The 21,738-nt window shown below is 43.0% G+C and overlaps 1 protein-coding gene and 1 long non-coding RNA gene across 2 annotated transcripts in view; one reads left to right on the top strand and one right to left on the bottom strand.

Annotated features, from left to right (window-relative positions):
* SLC16A10 (solute carrier family 16 member 10) overlaps positions 1–21,738 on the bottom strand; it is a 152,081-nt gene that overhangs the window by 9,388 nt on the left and 120,955 nt on the right. Inside the window, exons 4-5 of the mRNA XM_077812948.1 lie at positions 12,025–12,168; positions 3,039–3,267 (exon numbers count right to left, since the gene is read on the bottom strand). Coding sequence (XP_077669074.1) covers positions 3,039–3,267; positions 12,025–12,168 — 373 coding nt within the window. The remainder of the gene's footprint in view (positions 1–3,038; positions 3,268–12,024; positions 12,169–21,738) is intronic.
* LOC144262753 (uncharacterized) overlaps positions 1–21,738 on the top strand; it is a 53,637-nt gene that overhangs the window by 19,525 nt on the left and 12,374 nt on the right. The gene's annotated exons all lie outside the window — the stretch shown is intronic.

Genomic DNA, 21,738 nt, shown 5'->3' with positions numbered 1-21,738 from the left:
TGCAGAGGCCAATCACAGCGCAATAATGCAACACCTCATTCACACTGACGCCTGGGCATTTCAGCCAGGGCGCAGCAAGCTTTATGCTTCTGTGGAGGTGGATTACTAGGAGCGTTCCAACGGCAGAGTCCAGGCACTCTACGTGCCTTGCCAGTGTGGGCACACCGGGAGTTAGGGCGCCTGGGGCTGCTTTAATGCGCTCTAACTTGCAAGTGTAGCCAGGCCAAAGAGTTAATATCCCCTTCCTACTGCCGCTCAGTATTTCCATACTGTTACATCCAAAGATCAGGTTAGCAGAGCACCACATTTGGAGCTCACAATCAGCTGGTTATCAGCAATGGCCCTGTGATCCTTGTCATGGTCAATGCTTTCTAAGGTGTACTCCTTCAATTATGTAAATATTGCCTAAATTTTTTGTTCCTAGGTGTATTGCTTGCATTTGGCTATATTAATATGCATTTGGTTGCACACAATTTACCAAGCAATCTAGATCAGTCTGTACCACTGTCTTTATCATTATTTGGCAGCTCACCAATCTGTATCATCTGCAAACTATCAACAGTGATTTTATATTTTCTTCCAGATATAAAAATTGTAAACAACCTTTGGCTGAGAACCAATTGCTGTGGGACCCCACTAGAAATTCTCCAAATTCTGGCTTAAGCGACTTGTCCAACATCCTATCGGATATCTGTGACAAAGCACAGGACAAGATTCTAGGTCTCCTGCAGCTCAGTGCCTTAAGTCACAGGATAACCTTTTTCCTCTGGGCTATCTGTTTGCTCTTAGGATAAACCTGGGAACTTAGACATGCAAACCATGTGCCCTCTGAGCGACAAACCCTTTCCCAAAGATTGAGTGTCATGTTCATGTTGTGTATCACGGGAAAAACACTGAAGTTTGTTGTCCTGCTTTACTCACTTAATGGGCTATAATTTAGAAATAGAAAGATTAAAATAAGTTGACTTCTCTCTAGGGAGAAAACCTTCACCCTAAAAGTCATAATCTTTAACTTTCACAAAGAAACAAATAAATGATGAACTTGTAAAAGTGAATATTAAGAAGTATAATGAACGTTTTGTTTATTAGTACATTTTACTGCACAAAAGCTAACAGTTTAATCTTGAAAAATATATCCAAGTGTAAAATCATATTTGGCTTCTTTTGGCCTTAGAATGAGGTATCTTGCGTTACAATTGATGTCATTTCTGTCATAAATGTAAACTAAAATTATTAACCCACGCAAAGATTTAAAAAACATATGTAGTAATACAATGACGTTAGCGGGCCACATAAGGCCTGGTCTACACTGGGCGGGGGATGGGGGGGGGAATAGACGAGCTAAGTCAGTCTAAGTTACGCAACTTCAGCTACGAAAATAGCATAGCTGAAGTCGACATACTTAGAGCTACTTACCACGGTGTCTTCACTGTGGTAGGTCGACTGCTGATGCTCCCCTGTCGACTCCGCCTGTGCTTCTCACTCTGGTGGAGTACCGGAGTCGACAGGAAAGCGCTCAGCAGTCAATTTATCACGTCTTCACTAAACGCGATAAATCGACCCCCTGCTGGATCAATCGCTCTGGAGGTAAGTATAGATGTGCCAAAAGTATCAATGATAGTTGACTAAAGTAATTTGAGCAAGTTTTTAATTTAGTTTAGTTTAAATTTTTGTTTAATTATTATCCTACTATAGTTCTCAATTAAATTACATCCTACTAGTCTCCCCTTTTTAATTATTATTAAATATTTATATTATGGTGGCATACAAAGGCCCCAATCAGACTGAGTGCAAGCAAAATGCATGAATGCTAAAGACGGTATAAAAAGGAGCAATAACATTTTATTTTTCTGGGGAACTTGTGTTCCTTTCAGACCTATCCAGCCTAAACAACATTACCCTTATTATACCACACACAAACTTTAAAACCCTATCTGCAAGGATGTGCATTATGCCAACCATTCTACTATCCAGGAACTGGACTCTTTGGGTATGTCTACACTGCAGTAAAACACCCACAGCCGGCCCATGTCAGTTGACATGGGCCTGTTTTGAGTATTTTATTGCAGTGTAGATATATCCTTTGGAGCCAATTCTTTTGTTTTTAAGAAGCAATTAAGTGAACTGCAGCCTCTCTCCTCACATATGCATGTGGAAATTTCGGAACCCAGTGAAAATTGCTTATAGTTTCTAAAAGTATGTCTACACTGCACCCTGCTTTCAGCAGTGTGTAGAGTACATACATAACATGCCCCTCTAGCACACGTATAAGCAGCAGTGTAGATTGTGAGGCACAGCTTAGGTGGGTACAATAAGGCCACACCTGAACCCTTTGAGTATGTATCCAACTCACTCAAGCAGTGCCTCCTCCTGTCTATAATGCTATTTTTAGCAGGGTAGTGACCCACTGTTTCCCCATTGCTGGAGCCTATTGCTGGAGCCTTTCCTTGTCACAATGAAAGACTCCAGCAGAGGGGAAAGATTCTGGCAGTTCCCCACTGCAAAACCTTTCCCCACTGCTTCCCCCCGCCAAAACCTTTCACTGATACATCTAGCTACACATCGCAATGTGGATGGAGCCTGTCTTTCACTGCCGCAGGTAGTTATACATATCCTACATGCTGCTGCCAATGGCGTGCAGTGAAGACGCAGTCAAAGTTGGTTGCACATACGATCAGAGGACTACAGATTACGGCCTGTACACTCAGAAATGGGGAAAATACAGATCATTAAACCCAACCTGAAAGCCTGTGTTTCCTTTTGGGAGGGCAAACTGTTATACTTGTGTGTTTGAAGATACCAAGGACAAATAAGAATTCAAGGACAAAAGTAAACTAGGAAAACTAAAGGTAAATCAATAATCCAGGGAAAGAAGATACCCTACCAAACAAAATGGCACACAACTAACCTTCAGCATTTGTCTCATCTTAAAAGCTTGTGTCTCATCTTGAATTCAGAATATGAATATTTGAAAAATCAAATTTAATGTAAATAGATCTATGTTAGATAAACAGACTACAGACTGTCCCAACATTTACCTGCAATGGGTGGACCCACTATCATGGGTACTGACATGAGTCCTAACAGGAATCCTATGGCCTGGGAGACATCCTGTGCACCGACTAGCTCAAAGGCAATAGGAGCCATGATACAAATGAAGCAGCCATCGAATAGACCCATGAAGAGGCAGACAGCAATGAGACTTCCCAAGGCATGGCACAGTGGAATCATCATGGACATCAGGCCAATTAAGAAGAATGAGATGACCTAGACAATGTCAAAAAAATAAAAAAAACACATCAAATCAATGAGAGTTCTAAAATAGGGAGTAAATGCAGGCTTCATAACAACTGTGAGGAATTAAATTGGCTGCCAATATTAATTGTATTAAAAAAAACCCCAAAACCAAAAAGAACCACAAAAAAGTTCCTTGCTTCCCGCCAAAGTTTCTACTACTTACTCCAGAGTAATGATGGATGACTCAGTTTCCAAGTACATCAATATTTTTAAAAAAATTGCAGCTGCTGGGAACTATCCAGCTCCTCCTCCCCATCCTGGCAGTGTCTCCTATTTGCGAGCTGGGCTCTGCCAGGTCCAGCAGCCCTAGTAGCAGCTAGCAGCTCTGCAACCCATTTGTGTGGAGGGAAAAGGAAATTTTGCATAGAACATTAATTTCTGTGCAAATTCTGCATTGCGCAGTAGTGCAGAATTCCACCAGGAGTATAAACCGCTTTCAGGCATTGTAACATGATGTAGCATATTCAGGGAATCGGGGTGTTGTGAATTATCTGCAGAGATCAGTACTTTTCATAGGAATGCCAGAACAGAGGAAAGCGTTTTTCATGGGGGAGGATTTCCCAAGCCCGTTATGTACCATTAAGAGGAAGTTACTCCCTTGTGCAGTAACGATGGTTCTTTGAGATGTGTGTCCCTATGGGTGCTCCACTGTAGGTGTATGTGTGCCCCTGTACCCCTGATCAGAAATTTTTGGTAGCAGTGTCCCGTTGAGCCCGCGCATGTGCCCTTCCTCCCTTGTGGTCTGCCTTGAGGCTATTTAGCACTCCACGGGCGAACCCCCCCACACACACTTCCTTCTCTACCACAGAGCCCTATAGAGAACTCCAAAGTAGAGGAGAGGAGGTTGAGTTGTGGAGCACCCATAGGAACACACATCTTGAAGAACCATCATTACTGCACAAGCTGAGTAATTTCCTCTTCTTCTTTGAGTAGTGTCCCTATGGGTGCTCCACTGTAGGTGACTCCCGAGCAGTACCCACCACTGGAGGCTGGGACTTCGAAGTGGAGTCTTTTACTACAGAGAGTACTGTGGAGTCGAAGATGGTGTGAGTGTCCAAATCTTCAGTGATCGCATAATGTTCTGCGAAAGTATGGGCAGAGGCCCAAGTCGTTGCTCTATCGATTGCTGAGATAGGGGTATCCCTACGGAATGTGTTTGAGGTACAAACTGACCTTGAGGAGTGCATATGGACTCTGGACGGAAGGAAGCTGCGCCCTTGATAAGTGATTAATATAACCAGAGACCCATTTGGATGGTCTTTGAGCTGATATCACAGAGCTTTTGGATCTTTCTGTGGACAAAAGGAAATGTTTAGGGGATTTCCTGAAGTCCTTAGTCCTGTCCAAGTAGAATGCTAATGTCCTTCTAATATCTAGCACATGCACAATTGTGTCCCAGTTGTCACAATGTGGTTTTGGGAAAAAAAAGGGAGACAGATCTGTTGATTCACATGGAAAGTGCAGAGAAAGTAGGGAGAAACTTGGGATATGGCCTTGGAGTTACTTTGTCTTTTTAAAAAAAAAGTCAGTGAACGACGGATGTGCCATCAGGGCCGCTATTTCTCCTACGTGCCTAGCTGAGGTGATGGCAATTAGTAATGCTGTCTTCATGGACAGATGTAAGAGAGAACAAGTTGCCCTGGACTCGGAGGGCAGTCTAGTCAAAGCCCTGAGAACTAGGTTAAAGTCCCAGACTGGAGTGGATGGTGTCAGATGCGGGAAGAGATTCACAATGCCCTTAAAGAATCTACGCATTAGTGGGTGAGCAACCACCAAGTGGGAAGCCAATTTCGCCGCAAGATGAACCTTAAGGAAGCTGAGTGAGAGTTTAAAATGTAGTGCAAAATCAGAGAGAGGAAAGATGAGGTTGGGTCTGTGTGTTTGACATGACACAAACTTGGAGTCATTTCCATTTTGTAGATAAGTATGTCGAGTGGTCAACTTTTGGTTGTGTTGCAACACATCTTTCAGCTTGTCAGAGCATTCTGCCTCTAAGCCTTGGAACTAAGAAGGAGCCAAGCCTGGAGGTGGAGGACCCATGAGTTGGGGTGAAGGGTCAGCCCATTGTTTTGAGAGAGTGGGTGAGGGATGGTCTGAAGAGAAACAGGAGGGCATACTGTCATCTGTGTCAGGTAAGGGAGCCAGACTAGTCATGGTCAAGAGGGGCAATCAGAATAACTCTCGCTTTGTCTCTGAATTTTCAACAGAATCTTGGATAGAGTAGGAAACTGGGAAGAGACATACAAGTGGGCCCTGTCCCATGGGAAGATGAGGGCAACTGCCAGTGAATGTTTCCAGAGGCGGGCCCTGGAGCAGTAACAAGGACCTTTCTTGTTCCGTTAAGTAATGAAGAGATCCATAGTCAGGGTTCCCCAAAGGGCGGATATATCTTGAAGCACCTCTGAATTCAATACACACTCATTGTGGTGAGAAAATTGCAACTGAGACGGTCGGCTGTGACATTCTGTATCCCTGGTAGATAGACAGCTGAGATGAGCACATTGTGATGGGTGCATCAATTCCAAAGTTTGAGTGCTGTCTTGTAGAGGGAGGGAGATCGGGCAGCTCCTTGATGGTTTATACAAAACATACAGGTCACATTAAGTCCGTCATGACCTTTGTGTGTTGTTTTTGATGAAAGGCAGAAAGTGTGCACAGGCACTCCTGACAGCCCTTAGCCCCAAAACAGTGATATGGAAAGTCATTTCTGTGGAAGGCCATTTGTCTTGAACCTTGTGGTTGTGTAGGTGATCTCCCCAGTGTATTAGGGAGATGTGTCCCAGGGTGGTGAATGTGGTAGCAAGAGGAATGCTCTTGCTTATACTGCATCAAGGTTGATACTAAGGTTAGTATGCCGCTACAATGAAGAGAGCCTTGGAGAATACCCTGTGTGGAGCAGTCTGTACTGAAAATCATCCGCCCCAAAGGTAAGCAGTAGGAAATCTCCTGTATGATGGTGGTATTGAGATACGGAAGCAGAAACCCTGTAGGTTCAGGGCTAGAAATAAATCTCCTTGCTTTAGAGCTGGTCCTAACTGCTGTAAAGTAGGGCAAGGTGACTTCTGAGAGGCGTGACAGGTGTATAGATGGCAGCTGATGCTGTAAGGTATCACTGTTCAGACCCTCAACTAGCTCATCAAAAGTGCTTATAAGAGGCAGTTTGAGAGGTCACAAACTGGAGTGCAGACTGTTCCCACTTTTGAGCCCTGGGCCTCTTACGCTGTGGCTCATAACAGCACTGAGATGGTGGGTATTGAGAAGATTGTGATCTGTGGTGTGGTTGAGAGGTATATCTTCTCTTCTGTCCCACAGTGTAGATTCCTAAGGAGTATAACGTGGTCCGAGAATCCTTCAGTATGTGGAGAGAAAATCTATCTTCTCCGCAAACAGTTTGGCCCTTCAAACTGGAAGTTTGTAGCTCTTTGGGCAATCTAGAGAGGTGTAGCCCAAAAAACAAAAACAACACAACCCGCTTCAGTACCACTGTCATGGAGACTGGGCGGGCAGCTGTAACAGCTACATCCAGTGCTGTCTCTAGGCCCAATCTGGCTATTGACTGACCATCTCTAAGAATGGCCTGAATCTGTTCTTTTTGTGTTTCTGTTGGATCATATTAAAGAAGTTCTGTATTAAAATCACAAATGAGTTTGATTCCCCATAGTTTAAATTCCAGGGTATTACTAATTAAGAGGTCTCTTGGTTTTTGGTACTGTTTCTCTCCCTCTATGTGTGAAACTTGCAAGCTGCTAATTGTGTTAGTACATTCTAAGACAGAGTCTGCTCTCAAAGCAATTCTTTGTAACAATAACTACTCACACAGAGAGAGACTCAAAGCAATACTCTGTAACAACAGAAACAGCACCCAGAGACTCCCCGCCCTTTTGTTGTATTCATCTCGCTTTGTTAACAATTGTGATTAAAATAGAGATAGAGGATGTATGTGGATGGATGCTTGGTGTGGATAATAACTGAATGATCAGGGAGGTGCCAGCCTAAGAATCCAGTGTCCATCGGCTGAAGAAGGCGTCAAGTGGAAATAACCAGAGGACCCCCAGAGGGCAGACTGGAATCCACCCAACAGCCTCAAGGATGGGAGAACCAAAGAACAAGATAACATCTGGCAGCACGGAGCCGTCAGGAATGTGCTATCTGCTGATTGATTCAGCAACAGCATGATGAAGCAATTCCCATAGACTAGCATAGGAAGAAATGCCTATAAAAATGGACTCTAGAAAGTGAGAACTTTGGGGTCTGATTCTGCAAACCAACTTCCAGGAGCATCAGACGTGCATCTGACGAGGCCCTGCTCCCTCCTCATGTCCAGGCCACCTGGCCAGTGGCTTGGCATGAGCAACTCTAAGGCTGGTAACTATGATAACAACCTTGCAGAACCTCTGTGTGTGTGTGTGTGTGTATGTGTGTGTGTGAATAAATATGAGATTGAATGGAATGTTATAGCTATAACTAACTGCTTACTATGATTCTTTCTGTATTCACAATAAATGTGGTATTTTGCCTTTTCCCCTTTAATAAGATCTTGCTGGTTTTTATTTTATTGGTATAACATTTCCAGTAATGTTCCAGAAATACACTGGGTTGCCCATAATTAATAAAATTGTATTTGGCCATGTCAGTTTGATAATTTATGACTCTAAACAGTAATGTTGTCGACGAATATGCCATCTGGCCAAGCCTGATCATATGGAGTTGACTTGGCATCATGTTGCTTGCTTCGTGCATTAACCACATCCAGTATGATGGAGTTGGGTTGCACATGTTGAAAACAAAGTCTGCCTCTTGGGGTAGGGGGTTTTTTTGTTGTTTTTTTGTTTGTTTACACTCTGTTGCTGGATGGTGCGATGGAGGCTGATGTCTGCCAGATGACTTTGGTAAGATCTAGAATCGCCTCATTAATTGGGAGGACAATTCTAGATGAGAAGGTGGTGTGCAGAATTTCCACCAACTTGTGATGTGTATCTGCCACCTCCTGAGGAATCTGCAGCTTGTCTGCCAGCCTCTTGGTAAGATCCAGAAAGTTCTTAAAATCTTCACCTAGTGATGAGGGGTGGGCAGCACAGCCTCATCTGGGAGAGATGAGAAGTGTGCTGGAGGGGGAGCTCTCTCTTCAGGTTTTTTTTCCTGTTCTGAAAAAGCTTCCTCCTGCGCTGACTCAGGTGTTCTGGACAGCCAGGCTGTAGCAAACCACCTGGTGGACTCTCCCTGAGAGACACCGGGGATGGTCACGACATGTGTGTGTACATCGCCCAAGAATTATAATATGACCTTTTTGGGGCAAGGGAGGAAGGCAGGCATGGGTGGTGGGCTTACCTCAGGGGGCCCGTAAAAAAATAAAAAACAAAACCATAAACACACACACACTGATTGATCTTACAGTTAGGGTTGTACTCAAGTGCATTTTGCCTGCTGTGGTTAAAGCAGAAGTGAAAATAAAACGCTAACCCTGATAGGCTAAAAGACTCAGGTGGTATTGTCATGGAACCAAACAACTTGTTTAGGAAGCAAGTGTCTACAAAACAAAGCAACTTCCCAAAGAAGGATAAAGAAAATGTAGCAGATAGCTAAAAAATTGCAAAGGAGAATCCTTGTAAATCATTTCACTACAAGATGGTAGAATCTTAGTGGGAAGTAGATATCTAGTTGCATTAGTCAGCCATTTAATTCATAACTAGAGTTGCTGAAGATGTTAGATACTGGCACATTGCAATACTGTTGTAAAATACTGCCCGTCTTTCTGTAGCCAAAGAAATCTCACTTACCATGATTATCCACATCTACTCTCTCAATTAAGAGATATAAATGTGAAGGATGAAGGAACACTGAATTTACTGTTGGACTGTTTCAAAAACTACCATACCACTTTGGAGAGATGGTGAATACTCACTTTCCCTCTTAAAAGTGCTGCTTTGAGGCAGAAGAGACAGATGCAGGAGACAGGCTTAATAAGACAGAGAGAGCACACGTCTCCTCTCTTTAAATTAGTTCAAAGAGAAGAGCCTTAGTCATTTAATTAGTAAAATCTATGTCCTGGAAGAGAAAGTCAGAGTTTTTACCCTAGCCATCTAAGGAAATTGATGCTTCAAAATAAATGATGCAGCCACAGAACTTAATGAGTATTATTGCAAGTTTGACAACTATCAGACGAAGAGATAAGATTGTGGTGGCTTTTAAACTACGTGCAACTTCTCTTTTCTGCCTATTTGCAATTGGTCATAGCAATAATAAAATCTCCTAAGTGTTACAGTAGGTTATAAATCAGTCCAAAAGTATATTCGGTGTTCCTTCATCCTCCCCATTTGAATCTCTTAAATGTGAGTAAGCATACATAGCCATGGTAACAAAGATTTGTCCATCTAGCAGAACTGTCCATTGAATGCAGTACAATTAAAATCCATTAGATGTCTCACTTGTTATTCTGAATTACTTTCTCTTTCCATTCTTTTTTGAAGTGGTTAATACTACCTAAAAACCTTTCAGAACTAGAGCTGTGCAAAATATTTGCATTAAACCTCAAACCTACTCATATTTTCCAAAGCTTTCACAAAACTATGTTTATGAATATGAAACAAAATTGTTTGCACAGCTGGGAAACTTGTGAGCCTCCACTCTCCCCCCAAATTTAGGTGTCTTTGTAGCCTTGGGGGGCAGTAATATGCTTCCTTGTCCTTTCTGCATGGGCCAAGTAGCTCCTTTTGCCACTTCCCTGGGGTTTTTGGGGATGACAAACAGCCACTTCCTCCATCGGGGTCTTTAAGATACATATCTAACATTCACAAGGTCTTATTAGCATGGGAACAGAACATTAAGGAATAGGGAAAACACAACTTGCTGCCAAATGACACTAGTTGACTCGGGTCAAGAAAAGCCCTAAAATCTTTAGTGCAGTATCACCAGGAAACCCTTCTTTAGCATCCATACCCTAGGTATTATAGGGTATGTTTTCTAGCATGTAGTTGTTAAGGAACCCCAAAACAGTTCTCTAGCTACTATTCTACATAGATTACAGCATGTCTCTGAACTTCAGCTCAACAGAACCAGCTGGAAACAGAAGAGTTTTCTCGCTATTGAAAGCAAGGGTCCTTAGCACATCCTGTTCCCTCAGAAACCTTCATCAAAGGGCTCACAAAGGCATCTGTTCCCATAACTACTGCTCCCTGAGCACACTACTGGGAAGGAAGAAGTCATCTAAAACCTCCAAACAGCATGGGATCTGTGGCCACCTGCCTCTAGGAGGAAAGAGTGAGGTAGATCACCAGCTCCTCCTCCTTGAAAAACAAAGGTAAAAAGGAGTTCTAAGATTTAAAGAGTCACGCACTTTGTCCTGGAGGACCCTGGTATTGGAAACTGCATATACGTTCTGCCTAAAGGTTTGAATTTTAAAAACTTAAAGGAATTCTGTTCACTTCCAGTTCCTGCAGACCAAATTTTAGGGTTTAGTTCATAAACTCCCTTGCAAACCAAACTCCCAAGGGTGTGAATGGTTTAATCTATATAAAAGGAAACAAGGAATATCATTCCGAAGCCTGGAATGTTATTCTGAAGCCTAAAATGTCAGTATAGAGGGCTGGGTAGGGAAGGCTGTGCCTCCCCAAACAGCCTGGACCCTGCCCCCTATCTGCCCCCTCCCACTTCCTGCCCCCTAACTGCCTCCCTCAGACCCCCCCAACCCATCCAACCCCCCCCCGCCCCTTGTCCCCTGACCACCCCCTCCCAGGACCCTCACCCCTAACCATCCCACGGGACCCCACTCCCTATCCAACCCCCCTGCTCCCTGTCCCCTGACTACCCTGCCCCCATCCACTCCCATCCCTCTCCAACCCCCCCGTTCCCCATCCCCTGACCACCACCCCCCAGAACCTCCACCCCATCCAACCGCTCCCTGTCCCCTGACTACCCCCTGCCCCTTATTCAACCCCCCCACTCCCCATCCCCTTACCATGCCACTCAGAGCGGCAGGAGCTCACAGCCCTGCTGCCTGGCTGGAGCCAGTCACACTGCCGGTGTAGCAGCATGGCTGCGGGGAAAGGGGGACGGCAGGGGAGGAGCTGGGGGCTCAAGGGCTGGGCAGGACGGTCCCGTAGGCAGGATGTGGCCCATGGGCCGTAGTTTGTACACCTCTGATCTAGACAAATGCATTTTTCTGTAAGTATAGTGCCTTCTTCTAGTTGGCAGGGCAGACAAGCTGCCTGCTTTGAAATGCTCTCTAACTCAGAGGAAAAGTAATGCACATAGAAGGATGATGATATACCAAAAACAGTGACATTTGCCTCAAATAAGTAAAGTTTCATGCAATTACACAAGTTATTTTGAGGGGCACACAACTTCACATGTTGCCATTAGAATTGTACTCAAAAAATGCTGGTGAAACTAGTGGACAATTCTGGGTTCAGGAAGGCAAAAATCACAGTCATTTTGCTTCCCATTTTTCCCAATGAAATTGAAAGTCAGTTTTGGAATGCACAAAAGTCTTGCTATGTCACAGAAAAAGAAGCGTTTTTTCTCTGAAATTTCTCATGAGAATTACAGTTCTCAATAGGGCAAGTCTGCAATTTTCCTGCAGCAAAAATTTCCAACATTTGTTAGTAGCAGCAAACATGTGCACCTCATTTGTGCATTGCACACATACTGCCAAAAATATTAACTAGCAGAATAAGAAAAGGTACACAAAGCTGACTGTTAGCCTACTGAATCATCATGCAGAAGCTGTACCTGTAAATAAACTTTTTTTGCACCAGGAATATAATCTGCAACTCTGCCGAAGATCAATCGTCCGACTCCTGAAGTGATGCCAAGACACAGCAGAAGCACCTCTTCTTGTACATTTTCGCCAAGCCTCTCTTTTACATGTTTCATCTGTTTAAAAAAATAAAAATAAAAAAAGGGGATGGGCAGAGAAAATGATGTGGAAATAGAATAATAAGAATAAAAAATCTTTGAAAAACAATTTATAACCCACCCGCCCCACCCCCCACTTACAACAATGTTTTAATTCTCAAAAAGTTCACCAATTCTGTTTTGGAGGGGTTATAAAAAATATTTTTTTTAACTGTTTGATCAATGCCACATGAGATACTGACAATAGAAACTATTTAAAAGGGTGTTGGTCAATTCTATTCTATTCGCAGTTATTCAATTACAAGGCTTGCTTGACCCAACAAAGCAAAAGGTGGACTTGGGAATCCAGGACCTATACTCCCAAAGAACTCAATTCCCTGGTCAGTATTGCTCACACTGTCAGGTCTGAAGGTAAAACACAGTTGGTGAGTATCACCACAATAATTTTTTCTCTAAGACAGGAGATGTCCTTGCCAATTGGCTGAGAGCAGAGTGGAGATTATAGACATAAGAGACCCCTGCTGTATTAGCAGTATTGCTAACTCCAACCCTTTCAAAAGTCATGAGTCAATGTGACACTGGCAGACCAGGTGCCAGCTTGTACCAGAGCCCCAGGCCAATTCACTTGTGTATTAGTATATAGATCAAAGTGATTGTTAAAGGTATAAGAGTATCTGGTGTTTAAACTTCATGAAAACTGGTGGGATGTTACTTGCATTGTTTTCACTTATCCGTATCCCATTATAACACAGTAGCAAACATTTACATTGTATACAGCCCTGTAACTAAATAACCCATCAAATGAGAAAGAAGCCTTGTAGAATACAAATGAAGAACTTTAACAGAAAAATGCTAATTTTGAAGCAAGTGGTCCTCATGTGTGATGACTGGAGGTCAAAGACTCAAAATTCATTCCTCACGCCACCATCAAAAGAAAAGTCCACATAGGTAGTGACACTGTCAGCTTGTTCTCAGTGAGAAGCTACAATTATGGATTCAAGGAAAGATCCTGCATCTCTGTACTGACTGGACCCTTATAAAGGGTACCTGATACAAAGTGGAGATCCCCAGAGACAATCTGCATACCTTGAAAAGACTTTGGAGAAACTGGCAGTTTATTACATAATTTCCACCATTTGGAATTACAAACTGTGACTCACCTGTGCATATATTTTACCTGCTTTAACCTCTCAATAACTCTCATTTCCTTTTCTTAGCTAATAAACCTTTACTTAGGCCTGGTCTACACTGGGGGGGGAGGGGAATCGATCTAAGATGCACAACTTCAGCTACAAGAATAGCGTAGCTGAAGTCGACGTACCTTAGATCGACTTAGAATCACTTACTTCGCATCCTCACGGCACAGGATCGACAGCTGCCGCTCCCCCGTCGACTCTGCTTCTGCCTCTTGCAGTGGTGGAGTTCCGGAGTCAACAGCAGAGAGATCGGCGATTGATTTATCGTGTCTACACTAGAGACGATAAATCGATCCCTGATAAATCGATCACTACCCACCGATCCAGCGGGTAGTGTAGACGTGGCCTTAGCTGACTATAGAACTGGCTACCAGTTGTCTTTGGCGTAAGATCTAGAGCAGGGGTTCTCAAACTTCATTGCACCGTGACCCCTTCTGACAACAAAAATTACTGCATGACCCCAGGACGGAGGACTGAAGCCTGAGCCTGCCCAAGCCCCACTGCCCTTGGGGGTGGAGCCAAAGCCAAAGCCCCACCACCCCAGGTGTGGGGGGGAAACCCTGAGCCCCACCACCCTGGGCAGGAGGGGACAAAGCCAAAGCCAGGCAGGGGGCCTGTAACTTGAGTCCCGCTGCCCAGGGCTGAAGCCCTTTGGCTTTGGCCCCAGGTGGTGGGGCTCGAGTTTCGGTCCTGGACAGTGGGGTTCTGGTTTTGGCTTAGGCTCCAGTACCCAGCAAATCTAAGCCCACCCTGGGAACCCCATTAATATGGGGTCACGACCCACAGTTTGTGAACCGCTGATCTAGCGTACCAATTGATCTGGGGTAAGTGACTGATTTCTTGGGACTGAAAGCAACCTAAATGTGATGTCATTTTTGGTGTAAGTAACCATTTTATCACAAAGTTCAGTTTGTCTGGGTGGCAAGGTGGACTGGACTGTCTAAAGGGACTGTCTGTGGCTCCATGGTAAGATTATTACAGTGATCCAGGAGTTCACATTTGTCACTGGCTTGGTGAAATCCACCAGTTTGGGACGTTTGCCCTGAGGTAGACAGCGTGACAATCAGAACTTAAAAAAAAATCAAGAGATTGGCTTAAAAATAAGTTTGGGGTTCTTTTTATTTACCTTCTGGTATCTGAAACTTCACAGTATACTCTGGTCACAGTTTCAAGATTTATTTCTCAATCATGAGGCTAGAAACTTACTTAAAGGTGAGATTTTCACATAATGACTTGCCTCAAGGAGCTGGGGCTTTAAGAAAAAATGCCATGTATCATGAGTTTTTCAAAAATATCACAAGAGTTGGCAACACTGATTAGTCAGAGTGGAGTACCCTGCAGCAAGTGGGGTGAGAGGATCCAGAAAGACCACTCATCTACTGTGCAGGAGACACAAGAGGCACTCTCTGTCCCCAGACTTCTGCAGCAACAGTACAATCCTACTGGATTGAAGATAATTTCTGAATGGGAAGAGTGGAACAAAATGGAGAATAGTATAGAGAAGATGGAATGAACATGGATTAAGGACGGACACACACAAGGAAAAGCATGGATAGAAAAAAAGTTGTGGTCTCAATACAGGCCTAGGAATCAGCAACTGTGAACATGGTTCTGACACCAACTTGTTACTTGGATAATAATCTGACATTGGAAAATACCTCAGTTTTCCCATCTGTAAAATGAGAATAATACCTACTTCTCAAGGATGTTAGGAAAATTAATTTGCCACTCTGAACAGCAAATTGAAAAACAGACCATATAAATTCTAAAAATTAGTGTTAGAGAAAATATACAGAAGGGGAGAGACGAAAACCAGAATGAAAGAATATAAATATACACACAAAGTAGAGTGAACGTTTAAATAAAAAATAAGTTGATGAGTCTGTGATGGAATACACCCATGTTCACACCCTATACACCATTGTAATAATCGTTATACAAAGTATATATCATTTGAAAACTCATAATTGGCTGGTCAGTATTGTCCTGATAAAACGTGTGTGACAACACTATGTGAAGTTATAAGATTCCCCTATATGATGTTATTAACACATGCTCCAAACCCTACAGCCCTGCCCAAGCAGAAGTCGGTAAACAGGTCTGTCTTAAACAAAGGAATGCGTGCTTGCTTTAATTTGCATTTAAGCAGTAAACAGAGTCATCAAGCAGGAAGGAAAAACAAAAGAAGTTCAAACAGGTTAAAGAAAAACAGCAAAGGAATATCTTCCACATAGACTCTGTCTCCTGGTTCTCAGCTGGAAATGTTTTTCAAGAAGGGGACTGAAACTATAAAAAGGATGGACAAACACATCAAGTTACCCCTCTCTTTCTCCTTACCCACCTCATTCTCCTCACCCGAGAAGACAAAAGTAAACAGCCATTGGACTCTGAGGGAGAGGTCTTTACCTGAAAGTTTGGTCAGTAATCTGCTGGAGCATGTGGTGAGAAACTTTGCTTGAATCTAATATAGTTTGTTAAGTTAGGCACTAGTAAGCATTTTATCTTTATTTTTCTTGTAACCATTCCTGACTTTTATGCCTTATTATTTGTACTCAAAATCTCTCTCTTTGTAGTTAAACTTTTTTTTACCTTTTTATCTAATCCAGCGTGTTTAAACTGAAGTGTCTTGATAACTATTTAAGATAACAAACTGGCATATTACTCTCTTAAAGGAATAATGGACTTAATATATTTGTAGTGTTCAGGAGAGGGCTGAACAGTACAGGACATACATTCCTGGTAGAAGATCTGGGACTGCGGTGTTGTTGGGGTCATCCTGCAGTATAACCAAGGTTGGCGAGAGCCAGGATGTAGCTGGCAGGCTGCAGTTACACACAGATATTCAGGGTGTGGCTTGCATGCTGGAAGGCTGTTTGTGAGTGTCCCAGATGGGACCTACTATAGCAAGACATTGTAAGGCACTCAAAGTTGCAGGGCAGGGACGCAATGCCCCTCTCACTAGTCTGGATTGTGCCCCAGTATGTCAGAGTCAGAAAAAGTTCTTGAAGAGAAATGAGTGATCAGAAGAATAATCTGGAGAGAAAACTAAGAATTTTAGAAATTATTAAATTATTAGAAAAATTAGACTAAAACAAAAGTTGAAACAGAAAGCAAAATTTACACCAAGATATACACAAAAAGGAATGGAACAATGAGTTAAGGGATGGAAATGGGGAAAAAAGGATCATAAGGGGACATGTAATACATTTAAAAAATATTTTACAAAGTTTGCTGCCAACATGTTACAACATAAAACACATGAAAATTAAACATTTACAGTCTGTGTCATGGGACAAGACTGTAGGAGATGACAGAGTACTGGGGAAACCTGATTGTGGCAGAAGACAGCCACAATCAGAAGACACAATGGGGTATCACCATCCAGTTGGTGTATATCTAGTGGGGATCTACTCAAACAATGGTCAGTTCTTGGCACAATGTTATTCAATATTTTTATCAAATGATAGGAAAGAAATTAAAATCCATGCTGGCAAAGTTTGCAAAGGATATAAAAATTGGAGGAGCAGTAAATGATAAGGAAAAGTCAGTTCTACAGAGTAATCTGGATCGCATGGTAAACTAGGCTCGCTCAGACAATGTATTTTAATACAGCTAAATGCAAGGTCTACTATTTAGGAACAAAGAACGCAGGTTATGTTTACAAGATGGCACCCTAATTTAGAAAGCAGTCACTCAGAAAAGGACTTAGGGGTCCTGGTGGATAGCCAACTGAACTTGAGCTCCTAACACGATGCAGTGGCTAAGAGAGCAAATATGATCCTTGGCTGTATAAGCAAGATAACATTGAGTAGAAGTAGGGAGGTGTTAATACCACTGTATATAGCATTAAGAGACCTTTATTGAAATACACTGTTAAATTGTTGTGTCCACACTTCAAAAAGGATGTTGACATATTAAAAAGGGTTCAGAAAAAGAGCTACAAGAATCATAGAAATGTGGGGCTTGAAGGGACCCTAAGAGGTCATCTAATCCATCCGCACCCACCCCATCCACACACACTGAGGCAGGAACAAGTGTACCCAGACCATCCCTGATAGATGTTTGTCTACACTCTTCTTAAAAACCTAAATGACTTGAGATCAGAGAAATGGAGGTTACTTACCTGTAACTGGAGGTTCTTCAATGTCTGTGATCTCAATCTGAACTCCACACATCTTTCCTTGGGCGACACATGTGCATCATGTGCCTGAGATCAAAAATCTTGCAAGCAGCATCCACTGGTCCATGCCTGTGCCCTGGAGCTCCTCATGTTCAGCACAAAGGATATGAAGTGAAGTGTGGATTGGTCTCTCTGGTTGCTTCTCTACTGCAAATCCAATCATGATCTGAAGCAGAGGGGAAGGAGGGCAGGTAGTGGAATACAGACAGGGACCACACATCTCAAAGAGCATCCAGTGACAGGTAAGTAATTTCCATTTCTTCTTTGAGTGCTGGTCCCTAGGTGTATTCCACACTTAGCTGACTGGTAAGCAGTAGACAAATAGCAGGGAGGAGTGAGGATGCAGATGGTATAGATGTCAGTAGTACTGCCATTCCAAAGGCTGCATCTGCAGAATAGGCTTGGACTAAAGTGTAATGCTTTGTGAAGGTGTGGATAGAACTCCATGCTGTCGCCTTACAGACATCCAGCATAGGCACTTCTCATGGAGATACTACTGAGCTAAACTGTGCTGTAGTGGAATGGGCCCTCAGCACATCTTGGGGAGAGAGATGTGCCAACCAACAGCAAAGGAATATACAGCCAGAAATCTGCTTAGAGAGTCTCTCAGCAAATATTGCTTGTCCCTGAGTTTGTACTACTAAGGCAACAAATAATCTAGGCATTTTTCTAATTGCTTTTGTTTGTCACAGATAGAATGCCAAAGCTCATCTGACATCAAGAGAATGAAACCTCCTCTCCTCACAAGAGGCATGAGGTTTTGGAAACAAAACTGGTAACTGAATTGATTGCTTCATATGAGACTCTGAAATTACCTCAAGGATAAGTTTCAGGTAGAACTGAAGGGATACATTCTTTTTATGAAAAGTAGTGTATGGTGGATCATTTATAGGTGCCAGCAACTCACACACCCTCCTGACTGATGTGATCGCAATGCAGAAGGCGGGACACTGAACTTATGGTCAGTATTTCAATGGGTGGCTTGGTTAAGTATTGAGATTACGAAATTGAGGCCCCACTACATTGCCTTCACCATTGTGGGAAGATCCTAGTGAAGCCCTTAAGGAATTTAGTTATCAGGTGTGTAAAAACAGAATAAATAGCCCTCTACCCAAGGGTGAAAGGTACTAATTGCTGCTAGATGGACCCACAGCAAGCTAACAGAAAGGCCTGATGTCTTGAGAATGAGGAGGTAGTTTAGAATAACAGGAATACCTGCTGTCTCTGGGTATAACTGGTTTTGTTGTGTCCAGGTGGAGAAATGCCTCCATTTAGCTAGGTAGCATTTTCTGGTGGAGTTTTTTCTGCTGTGGTTGAGAATAGTTTGAATGGCCCTAGAACATGAATGCTCTAAGTCTGAATCCATCCAAATACTAGGCCATGAGGTAAAAGAGTCAGGATTGAGATGTCTGATCCACTATTCTACTGAGTTAGTAGATCGGGGAAGGGTTGAATGCCTACAGGAGAACAGGCTGACATTTGTAGGAGGTCCGGAAACCAGAACTGTCAAGGCCATTTGGGTGCAATAAGAATGGCTTGCGCTTTGTCATGACAAATCTTCTGCAGGATCTGGAGTACCAGTGGATGGGAGAAAAAGCATAGCTCAGGTGGTCTGTCCAGGACAGCAGAAGAACATTGCTCTTGGAGTCCTGATTTAGTGCTGCTGTGGAGCAGTAGATGTTGAACATCTTGTTCATCACTGAGGCAAACAAGTCCCAAGATAGCGTTTCCAATGAGTGAAGATTTCGTTTAGCACTGAATTGTGCATCTGCCACTCATGGTCAGTAAAAAAGTGCCTACTGAGAGATTATCCACTAGCAAGTTTTATGCACCTCGGAGGTATGTTCCTAAGTGTGTGATGTGGCTCCAGATACACCAGTTCCATAACTGAATCATCTCTATATAGAGAGGAAGAGATTTCAGTCCTCATTTGTTTGTTTATATAGAAGACAGCCATAATGTTCTCTGATGTTATCTGGACATGTCAGGACGATATAAGAGAGGAATCCATTGCAGGCTCAATAACTGCTCTTAGTTCCAAGAGACTGCTATGCATCCTGGCCTCCTGAGGTGTCCATACACCTTGTGTTGTGTGGTCACCCATGTGGGCTCCCCAGCATATGAAGGATGCACTCATAGTTATAGCTGTGTTGGGTGCACACAGGAGGATAGGGACTCTGGCATGAATGTGTTTCATGTTTGTCCATCAGGCAAGGAAGATAGGACACTGGCAGAGATTGGCACCTCGGTATTCATGCTGTCGGGCAAGTAAACAGATTGAAACCAGGACTGTAGACAATGGAGGTGTGACACTGAGCCAGAAGGAGTGAAGCACTAGCCGGCTAACTAACTCACATTCAACCTTTAGAGACATATTAGTAGATAATTATTGTATTTTTTGTGTTTACATATACACCTCTACCCCGATATAACGCGACCTGATGTAACACGAATTCGGATATAACGCAGTAAAGCAGTGCTCCGGGGAGGGCGGGGCAGCATGCTCCGGCGGATCAAAGCAAGTTCGCTATAACGCAGTATGATTTTTTGGCTCCCGAGGACAGCGTTATATCGGGGTAGAGGTGTATATCGTTAGAGGCTGACAATGTAACCAAATGGTTCCTGTCTGTCGCTATATTCTGTTAATTCAGAGATAAATAGGAGATGTTAACATTTAGATTAACTGTAAATGTAATAATTGTGACGTTGCACTCCATGTGTTTTATGAAAATATGCTAATGAGTAAATATAATGTAGCTGGAATATGCTTTATGCAAAAGGTCTATTGTAAGGTATCATTACAAAGCTTATAATCTACTGAGTGTGTTCATCCTATTTGTATGAATGTATCATTCTTGTACCTAAAACTAGAAATGTGAAGTATTACTCTGAGGTCCTACTGTAATTATGCAAAGTGTGGACCATTAATGGTGGCTTAGGATCTTGATGGCTCCCATTAACTAAAACAAGGCTCTGTTTACTTGCAAGCCTTTCTGTGTTCGTGTGAATCAGGACAGAAAGAATGGAGGCTGGGGGGTCTCACAGGACATGTGACCATGTCACCTGGTACTGGAATCCATCTTAAATCTGGTGCTTTTCCATTTAGAAGGAGGGGCGGGGAGGGACCCAGAGAAACAAAAGATTCCTGCTTTGGGCCAAAGCTATAAAAGGGTATGGAACACAACAAAGGAGGCTGCCAGTCATGAGAAATCCCTAGTTACCACCTGAGCTGGAACTAACAAGAACTGTACCAGGGGAAAGGATTGGGCCCAGACTAAGGAGTCATCTAGTCTGTGAAAGAAGCTTATTGTAACATCTCTGAGGGTGAGATTTACCTGTATTCAGTTTCTTAATGTATTAGGCTTAGACTTGCGTGTGTTTTTTTATTTTGCTTGGTAACTTACTTTGTTCTGACTATTATTACTTGAAACCACTTAAATCCTACTTTTATACTAAATAAAATCACTTTTGTTTATTAGTAAACCCAGAGTAAGTGATTAATACCTGGGGGAGCAAACAGCTGTGTATCTCTCTCCATCAGTGTTACAGAGGGCGAACAATTTATGAGTTTACCCTGTATATACTTTATACAAAGTAAAACAGATTTATTTGGGGTTTGGATCCCATTTGGAGCTGGGTGTCTGGGTGCTGGAGATAGGTAACTTGCTGAGCAGTTTTTGGTTAAAGTCTGCAGCTTTAAGGGCGTGGACCAGACCTGGGTCTGTGTTGCAGGAGACTAGTGTGTCTGGCTCAACAAGGCAGGGTTCTGGAGTCCCGGGCTGGCAGTGGAAAATGGGCTCAGAGGTAATTCCAGCACATCAGGTGACAGTCCCAAGGGGGTCTCTGTGACCAAACCCATCACAATAATATCATCGTCTTTATTTCTCTTTGAAGTATGTAGTAAATTACCTGTAAATGGAAGGAGATAGGCAGTTGCCTTATGCTAATCTATGCAGCTAATTACCAGTGGTGCTTAGGAAACAGAAGGTCTTACTTCAAAGCCACAATGATCACCTATTGTTCACCCAAGGAATATCTGCGGTCAAGAGGCTGTCAATAGCCTGCTAGAGATCTATACAAGAATTCTAGGGCCCTGATTCTGTTCTCTTAGATCTGTTTAAGCTTCATAGGGGAAGTTTGAGTAGCAAGAATGAGGTCTCCAGCTCCAGCCTGGATCACCCTGATATTGGATTTTGGATTATAACCTAATTC

This window comes from Eretmochelys imbricata, chromosome 3 (genome assembly GCF_965152235.1).
Source record: "Eretmochelys imbricata isolate rEreImb1 chromosome 3, rEreImb1.hap1, whole genome shotgun sequence".
NCBI classification, from domain to species: Eukaryota; Metazoa; Chordata; order Testudines; family Cheloniidae; genus Eretmochelys; species Eretmochelys imbricata.
This window is presented reverse-complemented; position numbering and strand designations above follow the sequence as displayed.